We start from the raw sequence: 26,769 nt of genomic DNA, 5'->3' as shown, positions 1-26,769 counted from the left end.
CACTAGAGTAATTCTTATATATATGTACATGCTCAAGAATGTTCATAATGCCATGCATGGTTCATAATAGCCAAAAACTAGAAATAATCCTAATGTTCATTAACAAACATCATCAACAATAAGGAAGTAATAACTATATTCATACACCAAAAATAAATAATCTATACCTCTACACAATAACATGGTTGAATCTTAAAAATAAGTATTGATTGAAAGAAGCCAGAAACAAAAGAATGTATAATGTATGATTCTGTTTATATAGAGAGTTCAAAAGCAAGCAAAATAAATCATTGCATTTGAGGATGCATACTTAGAGGGTAAAAGCAAAGAAATATTTATTGTAACAAGCAGATCAGTAGTTACTTCTTGAGAAAAGGCATTATGATGGGGGAGGAAGACAGGCAGGGATTCTAAGACAGTTATAATGTCTCTTTCTTAGTGGTTACATGAGTGTTTGCTTTATGATTTATTAATTTACATATTTATGTTTTATGCACTTTTTATTTGAGGAAGATTAGCCCTGAGCTAATATCCATGGCCAATCCTCCTATTTTGCTGAGGAAGACTGGCCCTGAGCTAACATCCATGCCCATCTTCCTCTACTTTATATGTGGGACACCTACCACAGTGTGGCTTGACAAACAGTGCCATGTCTGCACCTGGGATCCAAACCCTGGGCCACCAAAGTGGAACGTGTGCACTTAACCACTGTGCCACCAGGCCAGCCCCCTGCATTGTTCTGTATTTATTATATTTCTAGTGAAAATGTTAAAAAAGAGAAAAACCAAAGGTTTTAAAAATTATTCTTTTTTTTTTTGTAGATTTTTAAAATTTTTCCTTTTTCTCCCAACACCCCCCCCCCCCCCCGGGTACATACTTGTGTATTTTTGGATGTGGGTCCTTCTAGTTGTGGCATGTGGGATGCCACCTCAGCATGGCTTGACGAGCAGTGTCATGTCCGTGCCCTGGATGTGAACCAGCTAAAACCCCAAGCTGCCGAAGCAGAGCATGCGAACTTAACCACTCGGCTATGGGGCCGGCCCCTAAAAATTATTCTTTATTTAAAAACATAACCAGATGCACCTTGGTTGTTTATGCTCTCTGGTTGTTTTTAACTCTGGTTGTCATTCAGTCTCAAATAAACATTGGAAACACATGATCAGTAATAGTTTAATGAAGCCATAGTATTTACAGGATACAGGGTGCAATATAAAATCTGTTATAAAAAGTAGTAAAAAATTCAAGGTAGAACATATTTTAATACTGGTACAATGGCAGTAGCAGCTTTACAGATATTTATAGGATTTCTATAACATTTTTTTAAATGAACCTTTATCCCACAAGAATGATCAAATCATTTAAATTAAATTGATATAGTACATGGTGGTTTATTAATATTATAAACATTAGAAGTGCAGCATAAAACATTCTGATACAATACTCAATTGCTTTATTCTCAGTGATCATTCCCTTTATTCTTACATAATATAAATGTAGCTAGCAGGTTTAAAAGAAAAATTTACCAGAAGAAATGTTTCTTAACTTCATTATCTATTTAATTTTCATCTATAAAGGTGTTGTAAACATAAATATGGGTCTCATAAGAACAAAACAGGGCCTGCTTTCCAGTCTGGTGACTTTCCACAACCCTGTATTTAGCATCTCAAAGCTATATTTATCTGTGGAAATATAGGCATTTCTGGGAAATTGATGAAATATCTTTTTAGCCTAAGCTAATCAGAGAATATATCAAGGATATCATCTAGGTATCTACTTCCAGTCAGGCTAGAAAGTGCAGTGAAGATCTGAAACTCTTTGTTTCCTATCCATGAGGACCTTCTATCCTTATTCTTGGAACTGCAGCGGAAGTTTTCAGCATCGAAGCTAATCCTGCACCTTCAGTCACACTCGCCCTAATGAGAGTTCCCCTTCCTCTATGATGCTTAGCACACTAATGACGGGGATCCTGGCTGAAGCTATATTAGTATCCTCTGCCAAGTGGACATGTCTGGCAAACTTGGGGCTCCCTGAAATCCTGGGCAACTTTGTAGGGGACTGACTGATAGGGCTGCCTACGTAAAATATAGGATGCTGAGATAAAATTTGAATTTCAGGTAAACAATGAATACTTTTTTAGCATAAATATGTCCCATGCAATATTTGGGACCTACTTATATTAAAAAAATTATTCGTTGTTTAATGAGACATATGTATACTGAGAAGTTGTTTGTTGTTTATCTGAAATTCAAATTTGATTGGGTGTCATGTATTTATATTTACTAAATCTGGCAACTCTAGCCTGGCTGGAAAGAAAAAAATCCAATAAGGTGTGCATTATTACTATTATTGAATGAACAAGTTGTTGAGGACAAGGAATCAGGTCTCACAGAGAACCCACTATGGACCTCAGAGAAACCTTGGCAGGGCACTGTGGAAAAAACAAGTTCGTGTTGAGGTCTTCACGAAATTTATATTTAGCGTCATGAATGTGGATAGCAGATATAAAAGTAAGGAATATGTCAGACTTCAGTGAGCCAGATCTAACTACATACCTAAGATGCTAGAAATGATACATTCTAATTTTTAGGGTCACGTCGGACCTTTGGCTTCAAATCCTTTCAGAAAATAGTTGGGTTTGGATGGGGGATGGTCTAACATCCTAACTGTTTATAGCAAATAGAAATCAAATTAGAGGGTCTTTTTTATTGATTAAGTTCGTAGCACTTACGATGCATGAACTTTACAGGCCAAAATACTTTTCTTTTCAATTACCCAAGAATACTCAAGATGAACAAGAACCAGGTTATTTTCTTAAAGTCACAACTGCACCTATAGAGTACAAGCTACAGTTATCTAGCTAAATTTGAACAACTTCTCTAACCTAAACTGGGTAATTTCAGGATAAAATCACTTTGGAGATTGCATTTTCCCATCTGTTCTCTTACTGAACACGCAAACTAGAAAATATCCAAATACCCACTTTATACCATGGTATAAATGGGCTCCATACATACTTTAATTCTTCAAATGGAATTATATTTTAGTACAATTATTTATACATACCCTACTATATTGAAAAAAGAATATTAGAGTGATTTTATCTGTACATTTTGTGGATCATCACAAGGAGTCTGGCAGAGTTGGCATCAGTTTTGCTCATCAAAGCTGCTTGTAGAAAGTGGCAGAGTTTGAGTTGGGCTTCTAGGGTGAGCCAGCTATGAAAACAAAAGTCCCAATTATAATGTGAATTATGTTCCTGTGGCCAACATAGTTCCCCTTCTTCGTCACTAACAGAAGCCAGATTTTGTGCAGGGCAGCAGTGCACCCAGATTCTAAAACCACTTTTCTTAGCGTCCCTGATGTAATCAGAAGTTCCTGGATAATGCCTGTTTAAAGAGATAAGGGGTAGCTTAGCTAGCACATCCGTTTGGCCCTTTGCCCTTCTCCTTATCTTGCCTAGAATGTGGACATGAGTCTTCAGGAAGTGTAGCCATTCTATACCAGGAGCATAAAAGCCATACATTAAGGATGGAAGAGCAGGGATGACATGGTGAAGCTGCTATACCAGCTGTGAACTGTTTACTTCCCAAGGGAATATGTAGGTAAGAAAAATAAGCCCCTCGTTGGTTAAGCCACTGAAGTCAGATTTCCGTTACCTGTAGCCAAATGCAAAACCTAACTAACACAGTTGCTTCAGAGTTAAAGGAAAAAGGAAGCCTAAGGGCTGGATGGGAAAGGTCATTCTATGTCTAAAAACAGTTTTTACTGGACCTCCTCCTAGTGATAAGAAATTTTCACATACTGAGGTATATGGGGTAGCTATTCTGGTTTAAACCTGATTTGGCCTGACTATGGCCTATCAAGCCTATATTGTACATCTGCCTTAACCATTAAGATAAGGATGCATTAAACATTATCTCAAAGTAAAAGAATGCACTCTTTGCAAATAAGGATGCCTACTTCCTCTCCTCCGAAGCCAGTATGGGTGCTCCTTTGAAGGTAAGTTTCCTTTCCCGGAGATGAGGGTCATGTTGACCTGCTAATCTGCAACTGAATATTTCTTTGAAACTTTGATGAATATGTATCCTGAGTGGGTTTGATGTATGTTCTTTGTCCCAACAAGGTATAAAACTGTACTGAAAACCATGCTTCTCCAGAATGCTTTCTTCCTTTGCGGAGACTGACTTCCTGGGCTAGTCCTCAGCTTTGTTCAAGTAAATCTCACCTTATCTGTCTTATCTATAGATTGGTTATTGTTTATTTACATCAACACTAGTTAAGTAGATTTTGGGGAGTACAACATATGGCATAGGTCTTATCTGTGATTTCTGATGTTGTTGTGCAATATGTGCTTTATTTATTTATTATTATCTATTCTATTTTCATTTGTTTTCATATTACCCAACCTACTATAGTAGTTATGGGGTGGGGCAAGGACAAAAAGGATCCCAGAGCTAAACAAAGAAAGGAAAGGGCTTAATCCTTCAGCGAGGTGTTTGTCCTCTGCCCCTGTCCTTTACAATTTGTGGTATCACCAAGGAACATGATCTGGGGGTAGACTCCTATTGGATGCTCCAAAAGAAGGAAAGAGGAATCTGGCCATGCCTACACTGCCCAGGAGGACCAAGTTGATTGGCAATGGGAAACCAAGCTGTCCTGCAAAACGCACTGATTCTTAAGGAGAAAATGAAGTGAGCAGTGTTGGGGTGGGAGAGTGTCAGCAGTGAAGTCTGTAGTGTGTCTCTGCTGCCAGAGGGAGATAGAAATAGAAGCTTCATAGCCCAAGAGACCAGCAGCTCTGTGTCCCAGCACTTAAGCAGGGGAGGCAGAAGGATGCCTGCTTCTCACAGATCTGATGATAGAGGTGATCAGGGAGATAAGGAAACAAACAGGGTTTGGAAGAAATCATGCAAGGGCCAGCTGATGTACTAGATTTTGGTGTGTGGGTTGTACATGTAGGTGACAAAGAAGAAAGCTGCCAAGACCTTTTCCTACCAACTCTGCGTGATCTGACTCCTATCTACATTTCCATCTCTATTTTTCACCACTGTCAGACTCACTTTTCAGTTCCTCAGAGAGGCCATGATCTCTCCCCACCACGAGACCCTTGCACATGCTGCTCTTTTTACCTGGAACTGTTTCCTCCCTGACACCCACGGTGGGCCACCTCATACCGTGGAGGTACCCTTCCTGGTTAATACCTATTCATCCTCTAAGTCTTGCTTCATCTCTTCCTAGATCATCCAGGCTAGATCAAGTTCCTTTATGGGTTCCCACAAACCCTGTTTCTTTCCTTCATAGCACTTACTCCAGTACAAAATTATACAAATATGTGATTATATGATTAGTTTCTATTTTCCTCTCTAGACTGAAAGCTCCAAGACAGTAGATGTGTCTATTTTTGCTTACCTGGTACTATAGCACAATGCCTGGCACATAGGAAGTGCTTAATAAATACTTATTAAAGGAGTTAATGAAACCAGATAGTCATTGCTAAAGTGGAGATGATAATCCTAGCTGCCTCATAGAATTTTATGAAGTCTAAATATGAAAGTGCTTTGTAAAGCATAAGGTACCATTTAAAAATTATGATTATTATTAAGCAAGATGCTTTAGATTATGAGTCTAAATAAATGATTTTGAAGAAAAGGAACCACGTCTTTTTTTCTAAAGGCTTACCTCAAACTTTCTCCTCAAAGCCCGGGTCATTACTGGGGTCAGCCCAGTTCCTGTTTCCATATTTTCTTTGTTGGTAAGTGGGGTGCCACCTGGACTCCTGCAAAGGTATTAAAAATATTAGGAGCCATGTTTTATGCCAATTTTTCAAATGGATTTAGAAAGCATAAAGATAAGGAATGTGTTACCTCTCTACATCGACTTTTCTAAGTAGTTTCCGTAGATCTATCTGGCTTTTACCAGGAGTACTGATAAAATAAAGATATAAAAGTTAGAGCTCGCCAGATTTTATCATTTTTCCCAAAGCAAAGCAATCATTTCTATAGGCAACCTCCTAGAAAGCACTAATTTCTTACATTAAAAAGTAGCAGTAGATGCCAATAGGAGCATAAGGGGATATAATCATTCTAATAAGTAATACTTTTTGATTCAGTAATTACACGCATAAGAACTATCATAGGGAAAAACTCAACCATACACACAGATGACGGACAAGCATGTTCACTGAAGAATTACAGAAATAAAAAATCATAAATAACCTAAATGTCTCAAAACAGAATTTTTTCTATGAAATTTACACATAATAAACTGCATATATTGAAGAAGTCAATATGATGCTTTAAACTAATTTATATAATACAAGGGAAAGTTCATGACACATTACATGGGAAGAGCCGTAACTGTATGTACAATACGATTATACACAGGTATAGACACACACACACACATCATATTTCTTTAATTTCAAGACATACTAGTTTTTACATTTTATTATTTCTGAAGTCAAGCTGCTTTTAAAATTCTTGATATTTCTTTTTCCCCTCAAATCTGTTATTAAATCAATGGCATCTTATAAGAAACAGCATCATGAAATGGAAATAATAGAGTATATGCTTAGAAAAAGACTAGAATGATAAACAACAATATGTTAACAGTGATTATTTCCAAAGATAGGATTATTTGCATGATTTTTGTTTTCTTCATTAAACTTTTCTATAAATTTCAATTTTTCTACATAAGCAGATATATATATGTATATAGATAACTTCTAAGGTCAGAAATAAGCAAAAACTCGTTCTTTTAGGCAGCAGTAGAGCATAACATCGTGCACTTCCTCACATGAAGACATTTGTCACTTGAGTTAACACTTTGGAGCTTGGTTTCAGGGTAACGTGCTTCAGGTCAGAGACAGTAACTAGTGGATTCCGAGCCTTTGGTGATGGTACATGCTTTAATCAAAAAATGAGACATAATTAAAAACACATTTAAAAATATCATTCAAAATATAAACATGCTGAAACAGTGAACATTTCACTGCTGGGTATGTGTAAGACATATCCCCTACGCTATTCAATTTTTATTACAAAGCTTCAAAGTCTATCTATACCTCTTGGGATTAATGGTTGATAGATAAAACTGCCTATTAAATAACTTTGGGATCTACACATTTTGTTGAAGAGATTCAAAATTACATAAATAAAACATCAAATACCTCAGAATGGCTTCTATACATAAGACTAATGCTTATTTTCCAGAGAGGGATAACTAGGTTAAAAGCTGAAAGACCATGTATATAGTCAATGATATCTTACCTTCCTCTTTTCATCAAAACTCTGCGTCTTTTTTAATTTCACAGTCAGCAGGTCTTTAACTGTTATCTGCATAGGTCCATCTTTTTTTAACGGTCCAACCTTAAAATGCATGGAGAAATTAGAATTCAAATTGGAACCAGGATTTCTAGTCAAATGCAAATCCAAATCTAGGGTTTAAAGACTTAGAGTTAAAAATTAACTCTCATTTACCCAAGGAGCCTATCAAATTCTTTCCACTCAAGCAAGAACCATCCTGTTTTCAGTACCCATGGATGCGAAGGCTATTGAAAAGTATTTATCAAAATGTAAGGCTTTGATAGTAAATAAGAGATGGGCTAGTTCCCTGCAACTACACATTTTCCTTGGGAGTCACTATAATAAGACAGGAGTTGAAGGAGCTCCTTGAATCAAAGTGAAGTTTTGCCTGAACTACCTAAAATGAAGACTCAGTTCCCTAGAGCGAGAATGAATACTCAGGGAGGTATACATTAGGGCAAATATAACAATAGGCTATGGATTTAACTCAGCCATTTTAAAAGAAATGTATCTGTAGTGAAAATTCAACAGATTTTTAAACAGGGTCATGCCTATCTAAGTGAATCACAGATCTTCTGGTCGCCCTGGCAGATAAGTAACTCTAATGGAGACTGGTTCTCCAGCCTAATGGCATTATACTTTAGGATCCACCAACTCTTTATTCTCACTTCACTCACTAAGCCATCTTCTGTTCTTAATTTGATTTCCCAGGAAGGTTTTCATTTTTGTAAAAAGATATACTGAGAAGCTGATAGGAATCTCCCACTCTACTGGATTTCATTCAGTTATCTTTTAAAAAAAAATCACTTTCATTACTAAATCCAGCTTTTGTGAGTTCCCAGGGGACTGAGGTTTTGTTTTTTGTCTTTGTTTTTGTTTTTATTTTTGTTTTGCTAAGGAAGATTGGCCTTGAACTAACATCTGTTGCTAATCTTCTGTTTGCTTGAGGAAGATTTGCTCTGAGCTAACATCTGTGCCAATCTTCCTCTAGTTTGTATATATGTTGCTGCCACAACAAGGCCACCGTAAAGTGGTATAGGTCCATGCTGAGAACTGAACCCAGGCCACTGAAGCGGAGTGCGTGGAACTTAACCCTTAGGTGACAGGGCCAGATCCAGGACTGAATTTTTAAAAACACAATTAAGATATGGAATCAGAGCAAAATGCCAAAGCCCTTAGCCCAGACTTAAAAGGCCACTTGAGTTTACTCTTCCAATACACACCTCTACTAGATTGTTTTTTACCTGAAGTTCTTTAGTGAGATTGGATTTTCTGAGCAGCAAAGGCGCTATCGGTGGTGGAGGCAGAGGCAGAGGAGGCGGTGGAGGGGGTGGAGGCGGAGGTGGAGGAGGAAGATGAATGACTGGCTGTGGCAGTGTGGGAGGAAGTTCAGCTCCAGATTCTCCAGGGGTGTTTAGAGCACACACAGGCACATCTGTAAGTTTACCACTCATGTGACATGTTTGACCGCAGCTTGGACAGAAAGAATTTTCTGAGACCGTCTGGAAGTAGACATTACATTTGGCAAATAAACAACAGATTAATTTGGTTCTTGTGGCCGAGAGTCAACAAATACAGCATATTGAATGCTTTCTCAGTATACCATGTGCTTCAAAAGATTTTCTCATTTATCACAAGCAAATTCATTCATTCATCTATCTGTTTTTTGTGTGCTATATGTCAGGCACTGTGGGTACAATGTGAGCTCTGTCTGTCACCTCATGGAGCTGACAGTCTCGTGAGGAAGACAGACATTAAACATACACAAACACATTCAAAACAAAACAATACTTCAACAAGAGCAATGCAGTGTGCTGTGAGCATGAATAGCTGGAGGCCCAGCGAGTGATATTTAGCCATGATCTCAAGGTTGAATTTAGGCTTACCAGGTGAAGGAGGGACATAAAGACAGGGGGAACAGAGTCCCTGGTAGAGGAAAAAAACTTAATGCAGCCAAGAATATAGTGTATTCAAGGAACTGGTAAAAAGGCCAAGGGTCTGGAACATGGCTGTTAGGGGCTGAATTGTGTCCCTCCTCCAGATTCCTGTGTTGAAGCCCTAACCCCCAGTACCTCAGAATGTGACTGTATTTGGAGATAGGGCTTTTTTTTCTAAAAAAAGATTTTATTTGTTCCTTTTTCTCGCCATAGACCCACCGGCAGATAGTTGTATATTTTTAGTTGTGGGTCCTTCTGGTTGTGCTATGTGGGATGCTGCCTCAGCATGGCCTGATGAGCGGTGCCATGTCCGCGCCCAGGATCCGATCCGCAAAACCCTCAGCCACCGAAGCAGAGCACACGAACTTAACCACTTGGCCACGGGGCCGGCCCCAATAGGGCCTTTAAAGAGGTGATTAAGTTAAAAGGAGGCCGTACGGTGGGCTCTAACCCAATCTGACTGGTGTCCTTATAAAAAGAGGAAATTTGAACACACAGGGGAGACACCAGGCACATGCACAGAGAAAAGACCATTTGAGGACACAGTAAGAAGGCAAGCCAAGGAGAAAGACCTTAGATGAAACCAACCCTACCAACACCTTGAGCCCAGACTTCTGGCCCCCAAAACTGTAAGAAATTGAACTTCTGTTGTATAAGCCATGCAGCCTGTGCTACTTTGCTACGCCAGCCCCAGAAAACGAATACAATGACTCTGTGAAGTAAGAGGGTCTATTAGTGTCCTATGGCTGCTATAACAAATTATCACAAAAACTTGATGGCTTAAAACAGTCAAAATTCATTCTCCGAGTGTTGGAGATTAGCAGTTCAAAATCAAGGTGTCCGTAGGGCCACACCCCCTCCCAAGGCTCCAGGGAAGAATCTGTTCCTTGCCTCTTCCAGCTTCTGCTATCTACTGGCATTCCTTGGTTCGAGGCCACATCACTCTAGTGTCTGCCTCTGTGGTTACACTGCTGATGGAAGAGCTGAGAAGCATACAAGGGACCGGTGAGGCAGACCAGAGATTAGCAAGGCCAGAAAGCCATGAATACCCTGAGGCTGGAGAGTCAAAGGGAAGAGTAGTGTAACCAGATCTCTGGAACTGGGTTAACCCAGAGAATCAAGAAACACAGACTCACTTAGGGGGAGCTGAAGTCAGGGAGACAACAACAACCATCACTGGAGAAATCGCCCAACACAGAGAATGAAGAGGAAAAACACCCCATCTTCTCCCTCCCTCTAGTCTCTCATCAGTGTCTTCCATTAGCCAGGCACAACCAGAAGCCAGGTGACATGGAGCTCGGGAAATGTAACCTGCAGGGGTCAGCCCTCCTGCAATACAGAGCAGAGCCTCTGAAGTTTAAGGAATAGATCCGAGAGCAAACAGACCCAGGACTAGCACTCGCCTGTGGCCATTCCTCCTTCTGGTAAAAGCACACTGGGATTCCTATGGGGGACAATCCCTTCCCTCCTTACCTAATTCCAGATTTGTTTTTTATTTGACAATACCAACCTTCAGTGCTTCTTGGAGCTTGCATAATTCGCTTTCCAAAGTGCGAAACCGTTGTTTTAGACTATGAATTTCCCGGCGGCAGAAATGGGATGGAAAGATGGTATCTTTCAATACTTCTAAACTCTGAAATCAAAAATAAACAAGCCAGAGAGGAGGATGGACATGGATGTTAGCCCAGGGCCAATCTTCCTCAGCAAAAAGAAGAGGATTGGCAGCAGATGTTAGCTCAGGGCTAATATTCCTCAAAGAAAAAAATAGTAATAATAAAATAAACAAGCCAGAATCTGAAGAGCAATATGATAAGGACAAGAAAAAAAGACAAAAAAATGGCTTGATGTATGTTTTGCAGAAGCAAAGGCAGACATGACCCCATAATTTCACCTTCTCTGAGCTTAGCCTGCATGTTGTACTGACCCAGCATACACAAACGTGAACTCACATACTAAGCATGTAGAAAAACTGTATTGCTGAAAACAGGTATATTCAACCCATACCTGGCTCATGCAGTTCTGGCACCAGTTGTATATAGACCACACTCTATTTGCCCAAAGTTTTACTGCATCTTTGATATTGGGACATTTGAAGTTCCAGGATGCTCTTAGCCAGCTTTTGCTAAGGGGTGTATCTGTTGAAGGAATAACTACTCTGTAGGAAAAACAAAACCAAACAAAGCAAAAACTCCTGAGTTGGAATAACAGCCTCTAATTAAATAACAAGCTAGTTTTATAGTATGACTCAGGAGCAGAGACTACCTAATTCTTCATTCAATTCTAGAATTCGGAGATTCACTTATACAACAAATACTTGTTGAGTAAATAGTGAAAAATAAAATAAAATAAATAGTAAATAAATAGGCATCAGGGATTCAGTAATGGAGAAAATAGATAAAAACCCTGCCCTCATGGAATTTATAGTCTCAAGGAAGAAAGGTAAAAATAAGTAAATAAATAACATATATGGGTTGTTAAATAGTGAGTAAATGCTAAGGAGAAAAAGCAAGAGGGGGGAATGTGAAATGTTGGGTGGAGGTGAAATTTTAGATAGGGCAGGCAGGGAAAGTCTCACTGAGGTGACTTTTGCGAAAAAACTTACAGGAAGTAAAGAAGCTAGCAATGCAGACATCTGGGGGAAGAGCAGTTCAGGCAAGGGCAACAGTAATTACAAAGGCTCTGAGGTGGAAGCTTGTCTGAGGTGTCTGAGGGCTAGCAAGGAGGCCAGCGTGTCTAGGGTGGAGAGACTGAAGCATGGGGGATCAGGAGATAAGGTCAGAGTTAGACCATAGAGGCCTTGTGGGACATACAAAGGAGTTTTAAGCAGAGGAGCAATATGGCATCATTTTAACAGGCTCCCTCTAGGGGCTGCACTGAAATATACTGCAGAGGGGGCAAGGGCAGAACTGGAAGACCAGTTAGAGGGCCTTTTCAATATTCAGGAGAGATAGAGAAGAGTCAAGGATGATATCATGATTGCTGCTTTTTGAGGGTCTGTTTTAAAAATTTTTCCAGAAAGAGAGCTATAACAAGATGTATAAAGTATGTTATCCTGGAAACTAGTACCCTAGGGTTCCTAGAACTGAGTCTCTTTCTATAACGCATTTAAGCTCTGAGTCCCAGAGAATAAGTGACCAAACTTTACCAAAACTAAGATTTAAATTCCAGTCCTATATCCTTCTTTCATCACTTAGTTGCTAGATTTATGCAATTAACTTGACTAGGAAAGGAGAAAATAGTTACTCTATACCTCCAACACAATTCCTTGAGATTCTTACTTTATTTGGACTCTTAAACTACAGTTGCCACATAAAATTCAGGATGGTCAGATAAAATTTAATTTCAGATAAAGGATGAATAATTTTTTAGTATAAGTATATTGCAAATGTTGCATGGGATAATACTAAAACATATTCATTGTTTATCTGATATTCAAATTTAACTGGGCATTCTGTATTTTTATTTGCTAAATCTTGTCACTCTATCCTAAACTGATCTGATTTTTAAGAATTTCTCTGTTCCACCTTATGACTTACCTTTCTGGTGAGGGTGGTGGAGGGGGAGGTGTAATTAGCTTGGACTGAGAATGACAGGCTTCTTTTTTTTTGAATAATCTTTTTGCTTTGGCTTTTAGCTTTCTTCTTCGTTGCTTGAACTTGGGCATGATTTCTACAGAGAAATTTTTTTTTTTACATTTTTTATTGAAGAATAATATATACATATAGAAAATGCACAAATCTTAAGTGTATAGTTCAATGAATTATCACAAAGTGAACACACCCTTGTAACTGCCACCTTGGTTAGGAAATAAGTCACTACGAGCATTCCAGAAGTTCTCTGAAAGGGAGAAAAGTTTAAACCCAGAATTAAACTATCTCTAGAGAGACTTTGGCTTTGGCATTACATTAATCTCTAATTTTGCTTTGCTTGTCTTGTTTTTTTCGTTAAGTGAATTTCCCTTTCTATGTAACAGAGAAAATGGATATAAGTGGGTTATAGTCAGTTATATTTGCCAGTAACATTTACCATAACATCCACTGCAATAGGTAGAGCTGGTAATGGACCATTAACCATTCTACAATGTCCATTTACTTTTAGGCATCTTCACATACATTTCTCAGTGACTCCTCACTATCCTGCAAGATATTATCCCTGAGGAAGAGAATTTTCACCCTCATTTTTATGCAAAAATAAACTGAGGCTTAGAAAGACTAGATGATTTGTCCAATGTAGTGAAATAAAGCATTAAGTCCTGATCTGTAAGTCTCCAAAGACCACGTTCTTTCTAACACACTGCGGTGCAATAGATTAAATAGGTGACACAATGTAATAACAATTACCCCAAATCTAAGACACGGGTGTTTCAAAACATTTATTTTAAAGCATTTTTAAACACTATCTGGTGTGTTTAGATTTTAATCCATATCCTTTGCTGAAGAAAATTAAGTGAGAGCCAGTTTGATGTGAAGAAGTGCTTTACTAGTTTTAGCTGTTGCTACCTGAGGAAGAAAGATGTCTATACAAGTAGGAGAAATAAAAATGGTCTCAAGGGCTAGGCCTCCTTCCGTTCAAACTTACATTTGAATATGAACAATTGGCCTTTAAAATACACATTCATTCCACTCTTGTTCACCCAGTAACCTCCCAGCACTTGGTATGCAGCTCTAGGCTTGCTCAGCGATCAGATTCCACTGGCTGAAGAACCTCCCCAACCCCGCTGTAGGTTGTAAAAACTCAGAAGCAGCTTAGTTCCAAGAGCGTCGGGCTTGCAGAGGGCACCCCTAATGGCAATGGGGGACAGTGCATATATCATTACCCCTTCTAGGAGTAAAGGTTCTTGACGACATCTTATTGAACTAATTGCCAGGTCTCAAATTAACAGAGCATTTTCCTTAATTGTTCTTAGAGGCTTGGGAGACACATCAAAAAACAGTTGACTTCAATTTTGTTATATCACTTTTTCTGCTGAAACAGAGAAGGCCATTCTTGGGATTATTAAACACAACGGATGTTTAAAGGATTGATTGATTTTTTTAAAAAACTGAACACAGGACAAAAAATACTCTGAATGGAGATAACTAGGAAAGCCTCAGAGGAAGCAGCAATCCTGTGGTTGCCTGAACTTTCTATGGAGAAAGGTCACTGGAAACCTCTACGGAAGGCCCCGAGTTCACTGGTTGGGATTCCTCGAATCTGAGACTTCCATGGTAACCTCCCCTTCCTTGTCATCCGTCTGCCCCTTTGCAGCCCTGGAGGCTTCTGTTCCCTCTCTCCTCTTGATATGCTTTGTTAGAGATCAAACTGACCCAGAGAACCAGCCTCCTGCCTCTTTTTCCTATAGCCACCAATCTCTAAGTTATGAAAATAGACTTTAGAAAGGAGCTGGACATTCTGGTTAAACTTGGTGGATTGACTCTGTATTTTTTTTTTTTTTTTTTTTTTTGCTGAGGAAGATTGGCCCTGAGCTAACATCTGGGCCAATCTTCCTCTATTTTGTATGTGGGATGCTGTCACAGCATGATTTGATGAGCACTGTGTAGGTCTGTGCCCGGGATCCAAACCACAAACCCCAGGTGCCAAAGTGGAGCACGTGAACTTAACCACTGTGCCACCACAGCTGCCCCCTGACCCTGTACCTTTATCTCCACTCCAGTGGTGTGCTGGGGTTGACATCAAGTGTTACATTTTCAAGAAGTCTGTGAGTCAGTTGTTAAACATGCCCACCATTAAAATTAAATTATATAAACTTACCATTAGATAATTTATATTTTAAAAGGTAACAAATATGCAAAACTCATCACTTCCTAATGATCTTACTTTCATCTATGCTCTTGAGGTTGTTTACCTTATTGTATCTATATAGTGAAAATGCTATAGAATGATGTATTATTGTTAATTTCTTCCCAGCTCCACATTCAGTGACTTCACATTGGAAACTTGAAATTGGCCATGATGGGAGTATTTATACCATGGATATTATAAAACACTACAGATTAGGGCTTGATTTATTATTCTGTTGATTGTTAAGAAAGTGATGAAGAAAATGTTAATGCAGATTAAACTAAAAAGTTTATCTTGTGTGTAGTCATTTACATTGTCAATAGCACAAAAAATTGAGGAATATTATTCCAGTATTTGGAAACTATTTTCTGATTCATCAAAGAAGTTGCATACATACTGAAGTGAAGTTCCAACATAAGTCTTTGTGTTTCACCTTTGTCTTACTCTATAAACGAAAATATCAACCAACATTCGCATCAGGACTACACTTGTTCTTAAATTACAACCATAGGTTGGTTATAGATATAAGAAATGTGTAAAAATCAACAATCGTATTCTATGAGAATCAGTTGGTCATATGAAATTTACAGGGAAGAGCATTGGATATTTTATTATTATTTATAATAATTATTATATTATTACTTTATATCAGTAAATTTTTAATAAAGTTATGTATATATATTTATTAAACACTTATCAGCACACTGGTGCTCCACTCCCTTCTGAAACATGAAAAAGCAGTAAAGGAATCAAAAAGGCATAAACTCTTAAGACAAAGGATGGGAACAGAGACCACAGTAGATGATAGATGTCAACAAAATTATGGAAAATGGTGAGCAGATGGATGAATGGTAATTGACTTGGCAGAGCAGAGGAAAGCTGAGGCTTGACTGCGTGTTGTAGAGAAGACAATAGGAAGCAAGACGATTCTTAAAACTCTCAGAAGATTTGGGACTTGAAGTCATCTAATACCTTTGAAGGTTTGGGGTAGGGCTAAAATAGGACTAATTAAAAGTCTTTATAAAGATCAGATAGGCCTCTGGAGTCTGTCCTCCTGTTCTTGCAGCCAGGCACAATCCAATAAAGATGGGCACATTTATTCTCTGCAGAAGTTTAGCCAGAGAGGTGCTGAATTCTGGGCCACTGGGCATAGCAGAGTCATGTGTGTGTCACCATACAGAAGATAAGGGATGATAGCGAACTGAAAACTGAGTCTTTCAATCCCTTCCTCAGCTCAGTTCCTAGAACACAGGTCATCAGGTGTACTTCTCTGCCTCAAACCCCAACATCCCTCATTCCCCCTGCAGGAGACTAGATTTCTCTCCAGGGAAACTGGCTGGCCCAAGAAAAAAGGCCTACAGATATTGACTTTTGGGGTTCCCCCCGAAATGGCCAAGTCCTTGATCAATTACCCATTGTGGTACCCACAGATCGACAATATCAACCTTTCCTACTTCAAGTTTCCAATAATCTTTTTTGTGCTACCTTTGACACGTAAGAGCCAAGGATGATGAGCCATTTTAGGAAGGTCTCTAACATGAAAAAAAGAGACCAAAATAAACAGAAAAAAAACCAAAAAAGCTATTTCCATTTCAAAGGAAATGGAAGGAATGTAGGAAACAGAAGAAAACTTCAAAAACAGAGAGAAATATCTTCAGAAAATAAGATACTGCATTCATGAAACAAGAAGGATGACAAAATGCTTTTAGAAGTTAAAAATAGCATGAATTTGGGGCGGCCCGTGGGGCAGCGGTTAAGTTCGCACGTTCTGCTTCAGCGGCCTGGGGTTTGCCAGGTGGGATTCTGGACATGGCACCACTTGGCACGCCATGCTGTGGTAGGCGTCCCACATATAAAGTAGAGGAAGATGGGCACAGATGTTAGCTCAGGGACAGTTTTCCTTAAGAAAAAGAGGAGTATTGGCAGCAGTTAGCTCAGGGCTACTCTTCCTCAAAAAAAAAAGAAAAGCATGAATTTTAAAAATGTAATAGAGCAGTTGGAAGATAAAAATTTTAGGAGAGAACAGAGAAAATGGAGGGAATTTTATCCAATAAACAATACAAAAATATCCCCCAGAACTGAAGGACTTCAATTTCCAGATTGAAATGGTCCACTCAGTATGATGAATAAAAGAAGATCCCCATGGAGGCATGGCAACATTTTGTTTAGTGCCGTCCCGTGGATTCTGACCCTTAGGGACCCTGTGTATAGCAGGGAGGAACCCCGTCTGGTCTTTTTGTGCCATCCTCTCACGAAGCTGTGTCAGCCAATGCTCTGCTGCTATACACACTATTTTAATAACCAATTTTTTCAGAAGTGGGTGGCCAGGTCCGTCTACCTAGTCTGTTGTAGACTGGAAGCTCTGCTAAAATCTGTCCACCTGAAACACAGCTTTAAGGATCACAGCAACACGCAGACAACAAGGTATGATGACAGGTGCGTGGTGTGGTTCCCTAACCAGGAAACAGACCTGGGCGCGACTCTTAACCACTAGCCCACCAGGGCTGGCTTGGTATGTACTATTAGCTGGAAAATTAGAGTACTACCATTCTAAAACTGAGCCATCTTTTTCTAGCCCTTTCCTGGTGGTTGTTCCAGCGCCCATGCATTCAAATTTCTAAAGAGTCCTACAGAAGCTGATGTATGTCATTTTGGACATTATTTTTCAATGAAAAAAAAAATCTAGGAACTAAATCCTATTTTTTTCCTGTGTCTCTGTCTGTGTTCTATGTGTGTGTTTCCTGGGCTCTGGGTCATTGTTACTCTAATAGCCTTCTAATTAAATACAGAAATTAGCACATGCAGAGAATTAAGAGACTATGTCAAATCTGTCTGGGTAGAAAGGCACAGTCTGAGATAATTCCTAGATTAACATTCCATTCAAAAATAATTACACCCTTCCCAAAATGAAAGATAATGAATTCCCATCTCAGGACAGAGGACTCAGCAAGCTAAGGTTTTCTTTTCTTATCATTGCTTTACTAAAAGCATTAGACACTCTGCGGAGGATAACTGTCCAATTGGAAGAGCATATGGCAGTCTCCCTATAGGTTAAAACACATAGACTTGTCCCCTTCCCAGCAGAGGAATGAGACATAGAAATTCTTTTTGCTGGATTAGGTGGGATTCCAATTGCTAACACTACATAGAAGCTCATTCTTTCATGATTACTCAAAGCTTTTTTCCTATTTTTTATTGAAAAGTACTCTTCCTTCCTTTTTGCCTGCCTTGTTTTGAAAAGAATTTAAGGCCGATTAAAAAAAACCTGTAACACAAGATGATTAAAAAAAGGTAAGTAAGGAAATTAGGATACTCCATTATAAAACAGAATATACAAAATATATATATATTACACTTATACACATATATTCATGTACAGGAATCAGAAATATTTCTCTGATTAATTCTTCCTGTCTCTTCTCCTTACCATCTCTACCCCTTCTATCCTCTAACTTCCCTGGTCTTTACCACCTTTCCCCTGGGCTTCCTCATTTCTGTCTTTGGCTACAGTGTATTTGCCCTTACTCTTTTTATTTTGAAAAATTTATGTATTATATTTATGCACATATTATTATTTATGTATTATATTAATTTGTATGTCTATATTATATATAAATATTACATAAATATATTACAATATATATTATATACACACCCCATACAAAAAGATACTTGGTGAATCTAGGTGAATGATATATGAGTGTTAATTATACTATTCTTGTACATTTCCTCAAAGTTTGAAATTTTTCAAAATAAAATATATAAAATATATATAAGTGTATATAAATACATAAAATTTATATACACACAAAAAAGTTTTTAGTTTTTGGCTGAGCAGTGTTAGTTGCAGACATCATGACACTTCATACCTAGATACTTTAGCTTGAGTTTCCTAACATGGACATGGACATTCTCCTACAAAACCATAAACACAGTCAGGAAATTTAACCTCGATATTATCTAATAAACACTCCATATTCAAATTACCCCAGTCATCTCAATAAGAACCTTTACAGCTGCTCACTTTCCCTTTCCACATTGCATTTAACTGTAGTGTCTCTTCAGTTTCCTTTTATTTATAACAGTTCCCCAGCCTTTTTATATAAGTATTTGCCTTTCTTCATATTCATATCTTTGAAGTGTCCAGACCAGTTGTTTTGGAAAACGTTCCTCAGTTTGGGTTTGTCTGAGTGTTCCTCCAATGATCCTCCTGCCTTCAGTCTTTCCTCTTGCCAGTTCATTTTCTACACTTTTACTAGAGTTAGTTTTTTAAAATGCAAATATGATCCTGATATTGCTTAAAAGTATTGGAAGGTTCCTTATCACCCACTGGACAAACCAAATTCCTTAGCACACCTTTCAAAGCTTCTCACAATTTAGCTCTAACGGCTCTTTGCAGCCTCATTTCTTTTCGTGATTAGCAGTTGGTACTTCACGTATACCAAACAGCAAATACTTTCTATAGTGTTATCAGTCTTTCCCCCTGCTTGGGGTATCCTCCTTCAGGTCAACTTATATAGCCTTCAAGATTCTGTTACTTTTTCTCACAGATATTTGCTCAGTGCGTATAATCCACCAGGCAATATGATAAGTGCTGGGATACAATTCTGAACAAGACCAATATGGTTTCTGTCCTTATGGGATGTACACTGGCTGAAATGCCATCTCTTTCGTGCTTCTATAACATTTTATATGCACCCTTATTATCACATTTATTATATTGCATTGTAATTTTTGTTTGTATGTTTGTCACTCTGCTGGACTGTGAGCTTTTCAAGGGAAGAATAAACTTTATTCATTTTTGTTTCCTCAGGACTCAGAGTATAGCAGGCACTAAATAATGCATCGTTCAATAAATGAAAGAAAAAATCATTCCTGCAAAGTGTTAGCTAGCAAATGTTCTCTTTTAGTTAAGGAATATGCTTTAATACAGTTAAATACTGGAAAATCTCTTGGTAAGGGAGGTTTTTAGTTCTTCAGATCATATCACACCTTCATATGGTTGAAGGATGTGTCCAAAACTATTTCTAGTAGGAAGATGCAATAAATAATAGCATAAGAATTACAGTCTTCTGTAGAAGTTGGCGCTGCTGCTTCCGTTAAAACTCCACCCTGTGATATGAAAAGTGCTTTTGGTCAGAGGGCACTTCCAAAGCTGTCACAGCAACAGAAATGACAATTGCATTTCATTATCATCTTCCCCAAACACATTTTATGAAGATTTCTTACACTCTCCCATAAACAACTTTCAGTCTATTAATCAATTTCCATTACCAGTTCAACTGATTCCTCTTGAACATCCATAGGGTTATTTCTGGTAGCACCTGCTTACATTTAATTTTACGTTTAATGCTGTTCAGCATTGCTATTTTGTTCCTGTTTTCTATCTCTAAAGAGATTTCAGCTCCCTAAAGCCCAGTCCAGCACATAGTATTATATACCTAAAGCCCAGTATTAGGCACATAGTAGACTTTTAAAATTGACACTCTCACAGAACGTCGGACGATATTAAGACTATATCAGGGGACACAGTAATATTCCCTGTCAACAAATGGACGTTCTCAGACTTTAATGTGCATAGGAATCACTGAGGGGATCTTGTTAAAATGCATCTTCTGATTCAGTGCATTTGGATGGAGTCCGATAATTTGCATTTTTAACAAGCGCCCAAGTGATGCAGAAGTGAGTAGCAAAGATATAAAGAACTGTGAAAAATAAGGCGGCTGTTCTGGTCCAAAACATTTTGCAGAGCGTCAATTAAATAGAAGTATAGTTAGGGTGGAGCCCGGCCGAGCATTTCTTACCCAGCTTCAAACCTCTTCTTCCCCACCTTTGATCTCCCCTCCGAGTGCAGATAAAGTCCTCACCTCCGTAAACCGTAAGAACGCCAGCAGCAACAGGCCCAGCTACGGAAGACACGAACTCAGGTAACTCAGGAAGGTCTCCCAGCAGTTACTAGCCTAAGAGCCCGGGGATTAGATGGAGTACCGGCAGTGGCTTCTCCCTCGCCATTAAGTAAAATTCAAAATTAAAACCTTATCGTGGAGGGACCAATCGTAGCCACGGTCTCTCCACGATTCGCTCTCGCGGTAGTGTAGGGGCACAGCCTGGCTTGTGATTGGTTGAGAGAGCACCACGCTCCGGCCAATCAGAGCTGAGGCGCTTCCTGTATGAATAACGAGAAGGCGGGAGTGACGGGGAGGGGAGCAGGGGAGGAAAGAAGGTGTGTCACGTCCCCTCTGCTGTTTGTGGAAGCTTTTGTGTAACTGGTTGGCTCTTTTTCAGACTGCGCCAATCGCAACCTCTTCTCTGCTGAGCCCTAACTATGAAATTGAAAGTAGAGATGAGGGTGCAGCCAATGGCAAAAAAAAAGTGTATAGCAGCCAATCCTCCTGCGGCGTTTTGTGTCTTTGTCCAACAGCGAAAGGTGTTTCATGTGGAGGGGCGTTACCCAGTCGCCAATGGGCGGGCGCCGGTGAAGCTGAGGAGCCAATGAGTGCAAGACGTTGAGTGACAGCTGTCCAATAGGGACCCTCAGTGCTAGTACGGTTTGCGGCTTAAGCGCCGCCGCGGTCTGAGGAATGTCAACTATTCAACATGGAGGCGGAGGTCGATAAGCTGGAACTGATGGTGAGTGTAAAGTGAAGGAGATCTACTGGGTATTTTATTTTTCCCCGATAGCCTTCAAGGTGGGACGCAATTTGGAGTCGCAGGAAACCCTGGGCGGCGGAGGCTGGACCAGACTCGAGGTCCCTCCTTCTGTACTGAAGGGAATCGCAGCCGCCTGGTCTCTTTTAACCGCCGCGGGGAAGGGGTTACATCCGGGAAACTCGTGAGGGAAATGGCGGGAGATGCTGAGGGTGCGGGGCCTTTGGAATTTCTTGTTCTTGCTCTCACCTTTCCGCTCCTCGAGGAGCTGTAGCTGGTGCCAGACAGTGTTCTACCTATTTCCAGCAAAAAGACGTGACTGGAATGGTCCCTAAATGCCCCCAAGAAGGGGAGAGGTCGTTCACAGTCCAGGAAAAGAGGATGGAGGGTGGGGAGAGGAATAAACCGAGTGGGCGGAGAGAAATCCCTTTAGGACTGAACCGTTCATTCTCCAAGGCGGGCTGAGAAAGTCTGAGAAAGGATGCTAGACTTGCGTGCACAACTTCCTAGCGACGAAAGAAGTCCCTGGACCAGTTTCTTTTGGCCCGAGGTTGCAGTCCTTGGGTGGGGGAGAGATGTGAGCCATGGAGATCTGAGCCGAGAGCTCCGTTCCTGGAGCGCGGGCGAGATTGGCACAAGGAAGGTACCCTGCTCTCTGGTTGCTCTCTGGTTCATTCATCTGTTTAAGTAGGGGCGGGGGCAAATAATTGGAAGGGACTCTCGCTGCTGCTTGGCCTGCACGAGGGCGCCAAGCTGGAGGGCTGTCCTAGTTTTCTTCTATGGATTCTTCCCTCAGTTGTCGTTATTTCCTCCCTCCCATCCCTGGACTACCAGCTTGATCGCCCGCGCTTTTTTCTTCTCTTCTTAGCTCCCTTGTTCTATCTTCAGTCCTTCTTTTCCCCCTGCATTACCAGTTTTTTGGGTTGGGCTGGCTGCCTTTAAAAACGTGGAATTTGGAGGACGCACCCCTTATTGAGCTCCTGTTGGGTTTTTGTTAAAGAAAAATAACAAGATTAAATAAAAAAGCGAAAAATCTTTCTTCTCCATCCGCAATCCGCCCCTCCTCCTTCTGCCATTTCCTGGCATTACTCCTTAGGTATCGTTTGTGCTTGTGCGCCTCTCTCCAAGCTGAATCTTGGGTCACTTTAACATCTGCACGTGTAGTGATCCTGGAAGAAACTCACCCCCAGAAAATGTGAGATCTTGATATAATTTATTTTCTTCTGATGTATTAATCAATTGTAATGTCTTTCATATACAAATTCGACTTGAAGGCTTTCAGTTGCTTCTAAGGTTTTGAGATTTAATTTTCTTTGTGGGGTGTGTGTGGGGATAGGGAGGGAGAGAAATGGCAGCAAAGAAGGAAGAATTTTCTGCAGCTTTCCAAACCTGTAATGAACTTTTAGTTCAAAGTTGTTTTTTTTTGTTATTTTTATCGTTAACTGTCTTAAACGAAGCAAAAACGTGTTAAGGATTGTAGTGTGATTCTATCAACAGGCATAAATGTTAACACTGCCTTACCCTTCTCCTCCTATTCTCAATTCCTCCCTCCAGATCGATATTTCTGCCTAATTGCAAGATGCTAAATGATACTAATTCTCTTTTTTAACAGGCTCCCCTCCCCGACCATTTAAGTTAAGTTGGCTGTTTAATTTTGAGGTACCAATTAAGTCTTTGCTGGACTTTGCGATAGAATCAATATTCTCACATGACTTTTTTAGATTGAACACATTTTAAGGGGAAAACGATTAAGTGTACATCTTGAGAAAAGTAGGTTTTAGAATATTTTGAGGTAGCTAGACTCTTACACTTTTGGATATTTGAATGATGGGATAGTTTTAAAAATTCTTTTTATGATAGGAAGAGAAAAAAGCAGGTCTTTCTTCTTGAGTTCTTGCAAGTAACCGAGTCATAGTTTTTTTTTCCCCATTCAAGTTATTAGTTTGTTTCTGTAAACACTAGGATTTTTAAAAAGTATTTGAACTATTATATAGTTTTATTATTACTGCTTTGTATTGATTGGATAGTAAAAGACAGTGCATCTTATCTTCAGATTTGCTATGTGCTTTTAGAAAAAAATGTTATATCGGTGAACCATTTTGATTTCTAAAATTCTAAAGGTAAATGATTTCCTGTACAATCCTCTGATTTTTGTTTTTTTGGTGAGGAAGATTGTCGCTGAGCTAACATCTGTACCAGTCTTCCTCTATATTTTTTTTATGTGGGATGCCGCCACAGCATGGCTTGAGGAGCAGTGCTAGGTTGGTGCCCAGGATCGAACCTGTGAAGCTTGGGCCAATGAAGCAGAGCACGGGAACTTAATCACTATGCCGCCCGGCTGGTCCCTGATTTTTGGTTTTACATTACTTGCATAAAGTATTTGTTGAGGAACCAATGTTGAGTATTTAATAAGTGAAAGAGAATGCATACTATTTAACTTTGAAAAGAAAGTACTTATCCTAATTTTGTAGACAGATAGCCTGATCCTCTTAATTTAAAAGTATTTCATATTTTTCTTGTTTATATTAACTTGAGAAAATCAGACATTTGTCTTTTGAATACTTGCCTTTAAACCTGATCCTTGGCTAGCAGAGTTGAAATATTCTAATATCTGAGTTATGTGGCCCAGGATTTGAGATCAAGACAGTTGTGTTCCAGCTGTCCTGAATCTGAGTTCATTTCTTAGTAGGCTCAATCCAAGTAAGGAGCTGAATGGGACCATTTAAAGGAAGGTTAGTGAAAATAATGGAAGTATTTTTGCATCAATCAACATTATTCATGGAGGAATAAGCTCATGGTAGGGTAATCTTTGTTCTTGTACTTTTTTCACTTCACTCATTGATTGAGTGGTATTTGTCTAGTGTCCTTCTTTTGTGGAACCACTAGTGATTGTGCATAAAAGGTAGTACAAAGAGATAATATGATACTGTTTTTATTTCTGGGTTTATCTCTGACTTTTGAACGGTTTCTTACCGGTTAAAAGGTTAGGATGTTAATTGGCTTAAATCCAAGGAAATCTGATACTTAAATCTTGGACCCCAAACCACGTTATTATTTTCTCCTTGATTTTTCCTTTTTTTGAAGGAAATGAAGATGACTTCCTCCTATAATTCAGGTGTTTTAGAGGTTAAGTGAAAATTTAAAATCTCCTTCCATAGTGTTTAGTTATTAGGGCTAATGGTGTCCTGTTTAGGACACACTGATTCCCTCAAAGTCTGTAAACTTTTGAGATAACAAGCCAAAAAATGGTAAGTGCTTTTTGTATTGTAGTTTAGATTCCAGAGAGAGAGATTTGGCATGTAGAGGTTGGGAAACTTATTATTTTACTTTTCATTTATTTTCTTTGATATTCTTACTGAAAAGACTCATTTTATCTGGCAGTTAGTCAATTGCTATGGAGGAGCTAACTAACACATCTCTGCAGAATAGAAATAATTTTCACAGCTTTGCCTTAGCAGTGATTATAACCAGTTTTGTTAATACTAGGCCTAAGGTACTGAGAATACCCTTGTTAATTTCTAAAGTTTAGGGCATGTTTACAAAATTTCCTTCTACATTTATGCCTGTTTCTGTTTGAATGTTAATCATAGGTTAATCATCGAAAAACAATATCACTTTGCTATTTAAGTCTTTTTTTTTTTTTAACATTAATACAAGTATTCTCAGGTTTTGGATATCTTCTGTCCAAAATGGCAATCCTTTAAAATCTTGTCTCACTGAAGCTTCAACTGATGCAAGATGCTTTTGTGTTCCTTTCCTACCTATTACTGCTAACGAATGCTCTGACTTTATTGCACTACTGTACTTTACAGCTAGCAGTGCAATAGTATTGTCAAAGCATCTGAAAGCAGGATGCACACCAGAATGTTGATTCTTGCCTTACATCTTTCTTCAGTATCTGTGAGTAATTTACCACAACCTTTGTTGCTGAAACCTGAATAATTTTATTACCAAAAGTGTGTATTTTAGAAAGTCATAATTTGAAAAAATAAGTTTTTAACTAACTAAAAACTCACTATTGTAATGTATTATGAAACACATTGAAAGAACACTTTTTATAGGTAAAGTTGTTATGGCGAGTCCAAAAGAGTAGTACTTTGTGATTTGCTTCTTTCTGTAATGGATTTGGATAGGCTTTGGCAAAGCTCAGGTTTTATTTAATTAAGTTTTAAGATGAATTAATAATTGAGGAAAACAATCTCTGCTGTAAATTTCCTATGGTAACTTGTCCCATATCTTAATTGGTGTTAATTTTGTGTATTGTGTAGTAAATGCTTGAATTTAAAACTTAAGAATGCTTGTTTTAAAGTTCTTTTTTGTAATTATGAGATACAATAAAGTGTGAATCCATCACTTTTTTTTTGTAATCAGTTCGATTGAGATATAATTTACATACAATAAAACTCACCAATTTTAGGTGTACAATTTGATGAGTTTTGACAAATGTGTACAGTCATGTGACTGCTACCGTAGACATGATATAGTACATTTCTGTCACCTTAATAAGTTCCCTTATGCCCTTTTGCAGTCAACCTCCTCCCAAACTCCTTGGCAATCACTGGAGTCTTGCTTTTTCTAGAATTTCATATAAGTGGAATCATATATAGTATGCAGACTTGTGTGTCTGGCTGCTTGCACTTAGCATAGTGCTTTTGAGATTCATCCATGTTGTTCATATTAGCAGTTGGACTATTTTTATTGCTGAATAATATTCCACTGTATAGAGTATCACAAGTTGTTTATCCATTCACCAGATTATGGACTTTGGGTTGTTTCCAGGTTTTGCCTATTATGAATAAAGTTGTTATAAACATTGTAGTGCAAGTCTTTGTGTGGACTTGTTTTTGTTTCTCTTGGGTAGTATGATAAATGTATGCTTGATCTTATAAGAAACTGCTAAAATCTTTTCCAAAGCTATGTAGTGGGGTTCCAGTTTCTCCACATCCTCACGACACTTCACAAATTGTCAGACTTCTTCATTTTAGCCATTCTCCTAGGTGTATAGTGGTATCTCATTATAGGTTCAATTTGCATTTCCTTAATGGCTAATAATATTGAACATCTTTTCATGTACTTATTTGCAGTTGGTATATCTTCTT

General features: G+C 38.8%; 2 protein-coding genes and 1 non-coding gene across 5 annotated transcripts in view; 2 read left to right on the top strand and 1 right to left on the bottom strand.

Moving 5' to 3' along the window:
* Positions 1 to 1,156: 1,156 nt before the first annotated feature.
* Positions 1,157 to 21,355, bottom strand: PRR11 (proline rich 11). Its single transcript, XM_001503731.5, has 10 exons — positions 20,890 to 21,355; positions 12,778 to 12,910; positions 11,246 to 11,396; positions 10,752 to 10,874; positions 8,549 to 8,806; positions 7,269 to 7,367; positions 6,796 to 6,905; positions 5,865 to 5,924; positions 5,680 to 5,776; positions 1,157 to 3,215 (listed from the first exon to the last, which is right to left on the bottom strand). The coding sequence occupies exons 2-10, from the start codon at positions 12,903 to 12,905 to the stop codon at positions 3,147 to 3,149; spliced, it is 1,095 nt and encodes a 364-aa protein (XP_001503781.2). The 5' UTR covers positions 12,906 to 12,910; positions 20,890 to 21,355; the 3' UTR covers positions 1,157 to 3,146.
* SKA2 (spindle and kinetochore associated complex subunit 2) overlaps positions 21,204 to 26,769 on the top strand; it is a 29,383-nt gene continuing 23,817 nt past the window's right edge. The window contains exons 1-2 of one of the 3 annotated variants that reach the window (XM_070227513.1): positions 21,204 to 21,245; positions 21,444 to 21,652. In XM_070227513.1, coding sequence (XP_070083614.1) covers positions 21,620 to 21,652 — 33 coding nt within the window. In that variant the 5' untranslated portion in view covers positions 21,204 to 21,245; positions 21,444 to 21,619. Of the gene's footprint in view, positions 21,653 to 26,769 lie in introns of all 3 variants that reach the window. The other 2 variants (XM_003362498.5, XM_005597525.4) reach the window with 2 other exon arrangements.
* Positions 25,437 to 25,522, top strand: MIR301A (microRNA mir-301a). The gene has a single exon (NR_032907.1). It is a non-coding gene; the product is annotated as a microRNA mir-301a (primary transcript).

The sequence above is a fragment of the Equus caballus genome, chromosome 11 (genome assembly GCF_041296265.1).
Source record: "Equus caballus isolate H_3958 breed thoroughbred chromosome 11, TB-T2T, whole genome shotgun sequence".
NCBI classification, from domain to species: domain Eukaryota; kingdom Metazoa; phylum Chordata; class Mammalia; order Perissodactyla; family Equidae; genus Equus; species Equus caballus.
Note: the sequence above shows the minus strand (reverse complement) of the source record. Positions and strands in the feature narration are given on the sequence as shown.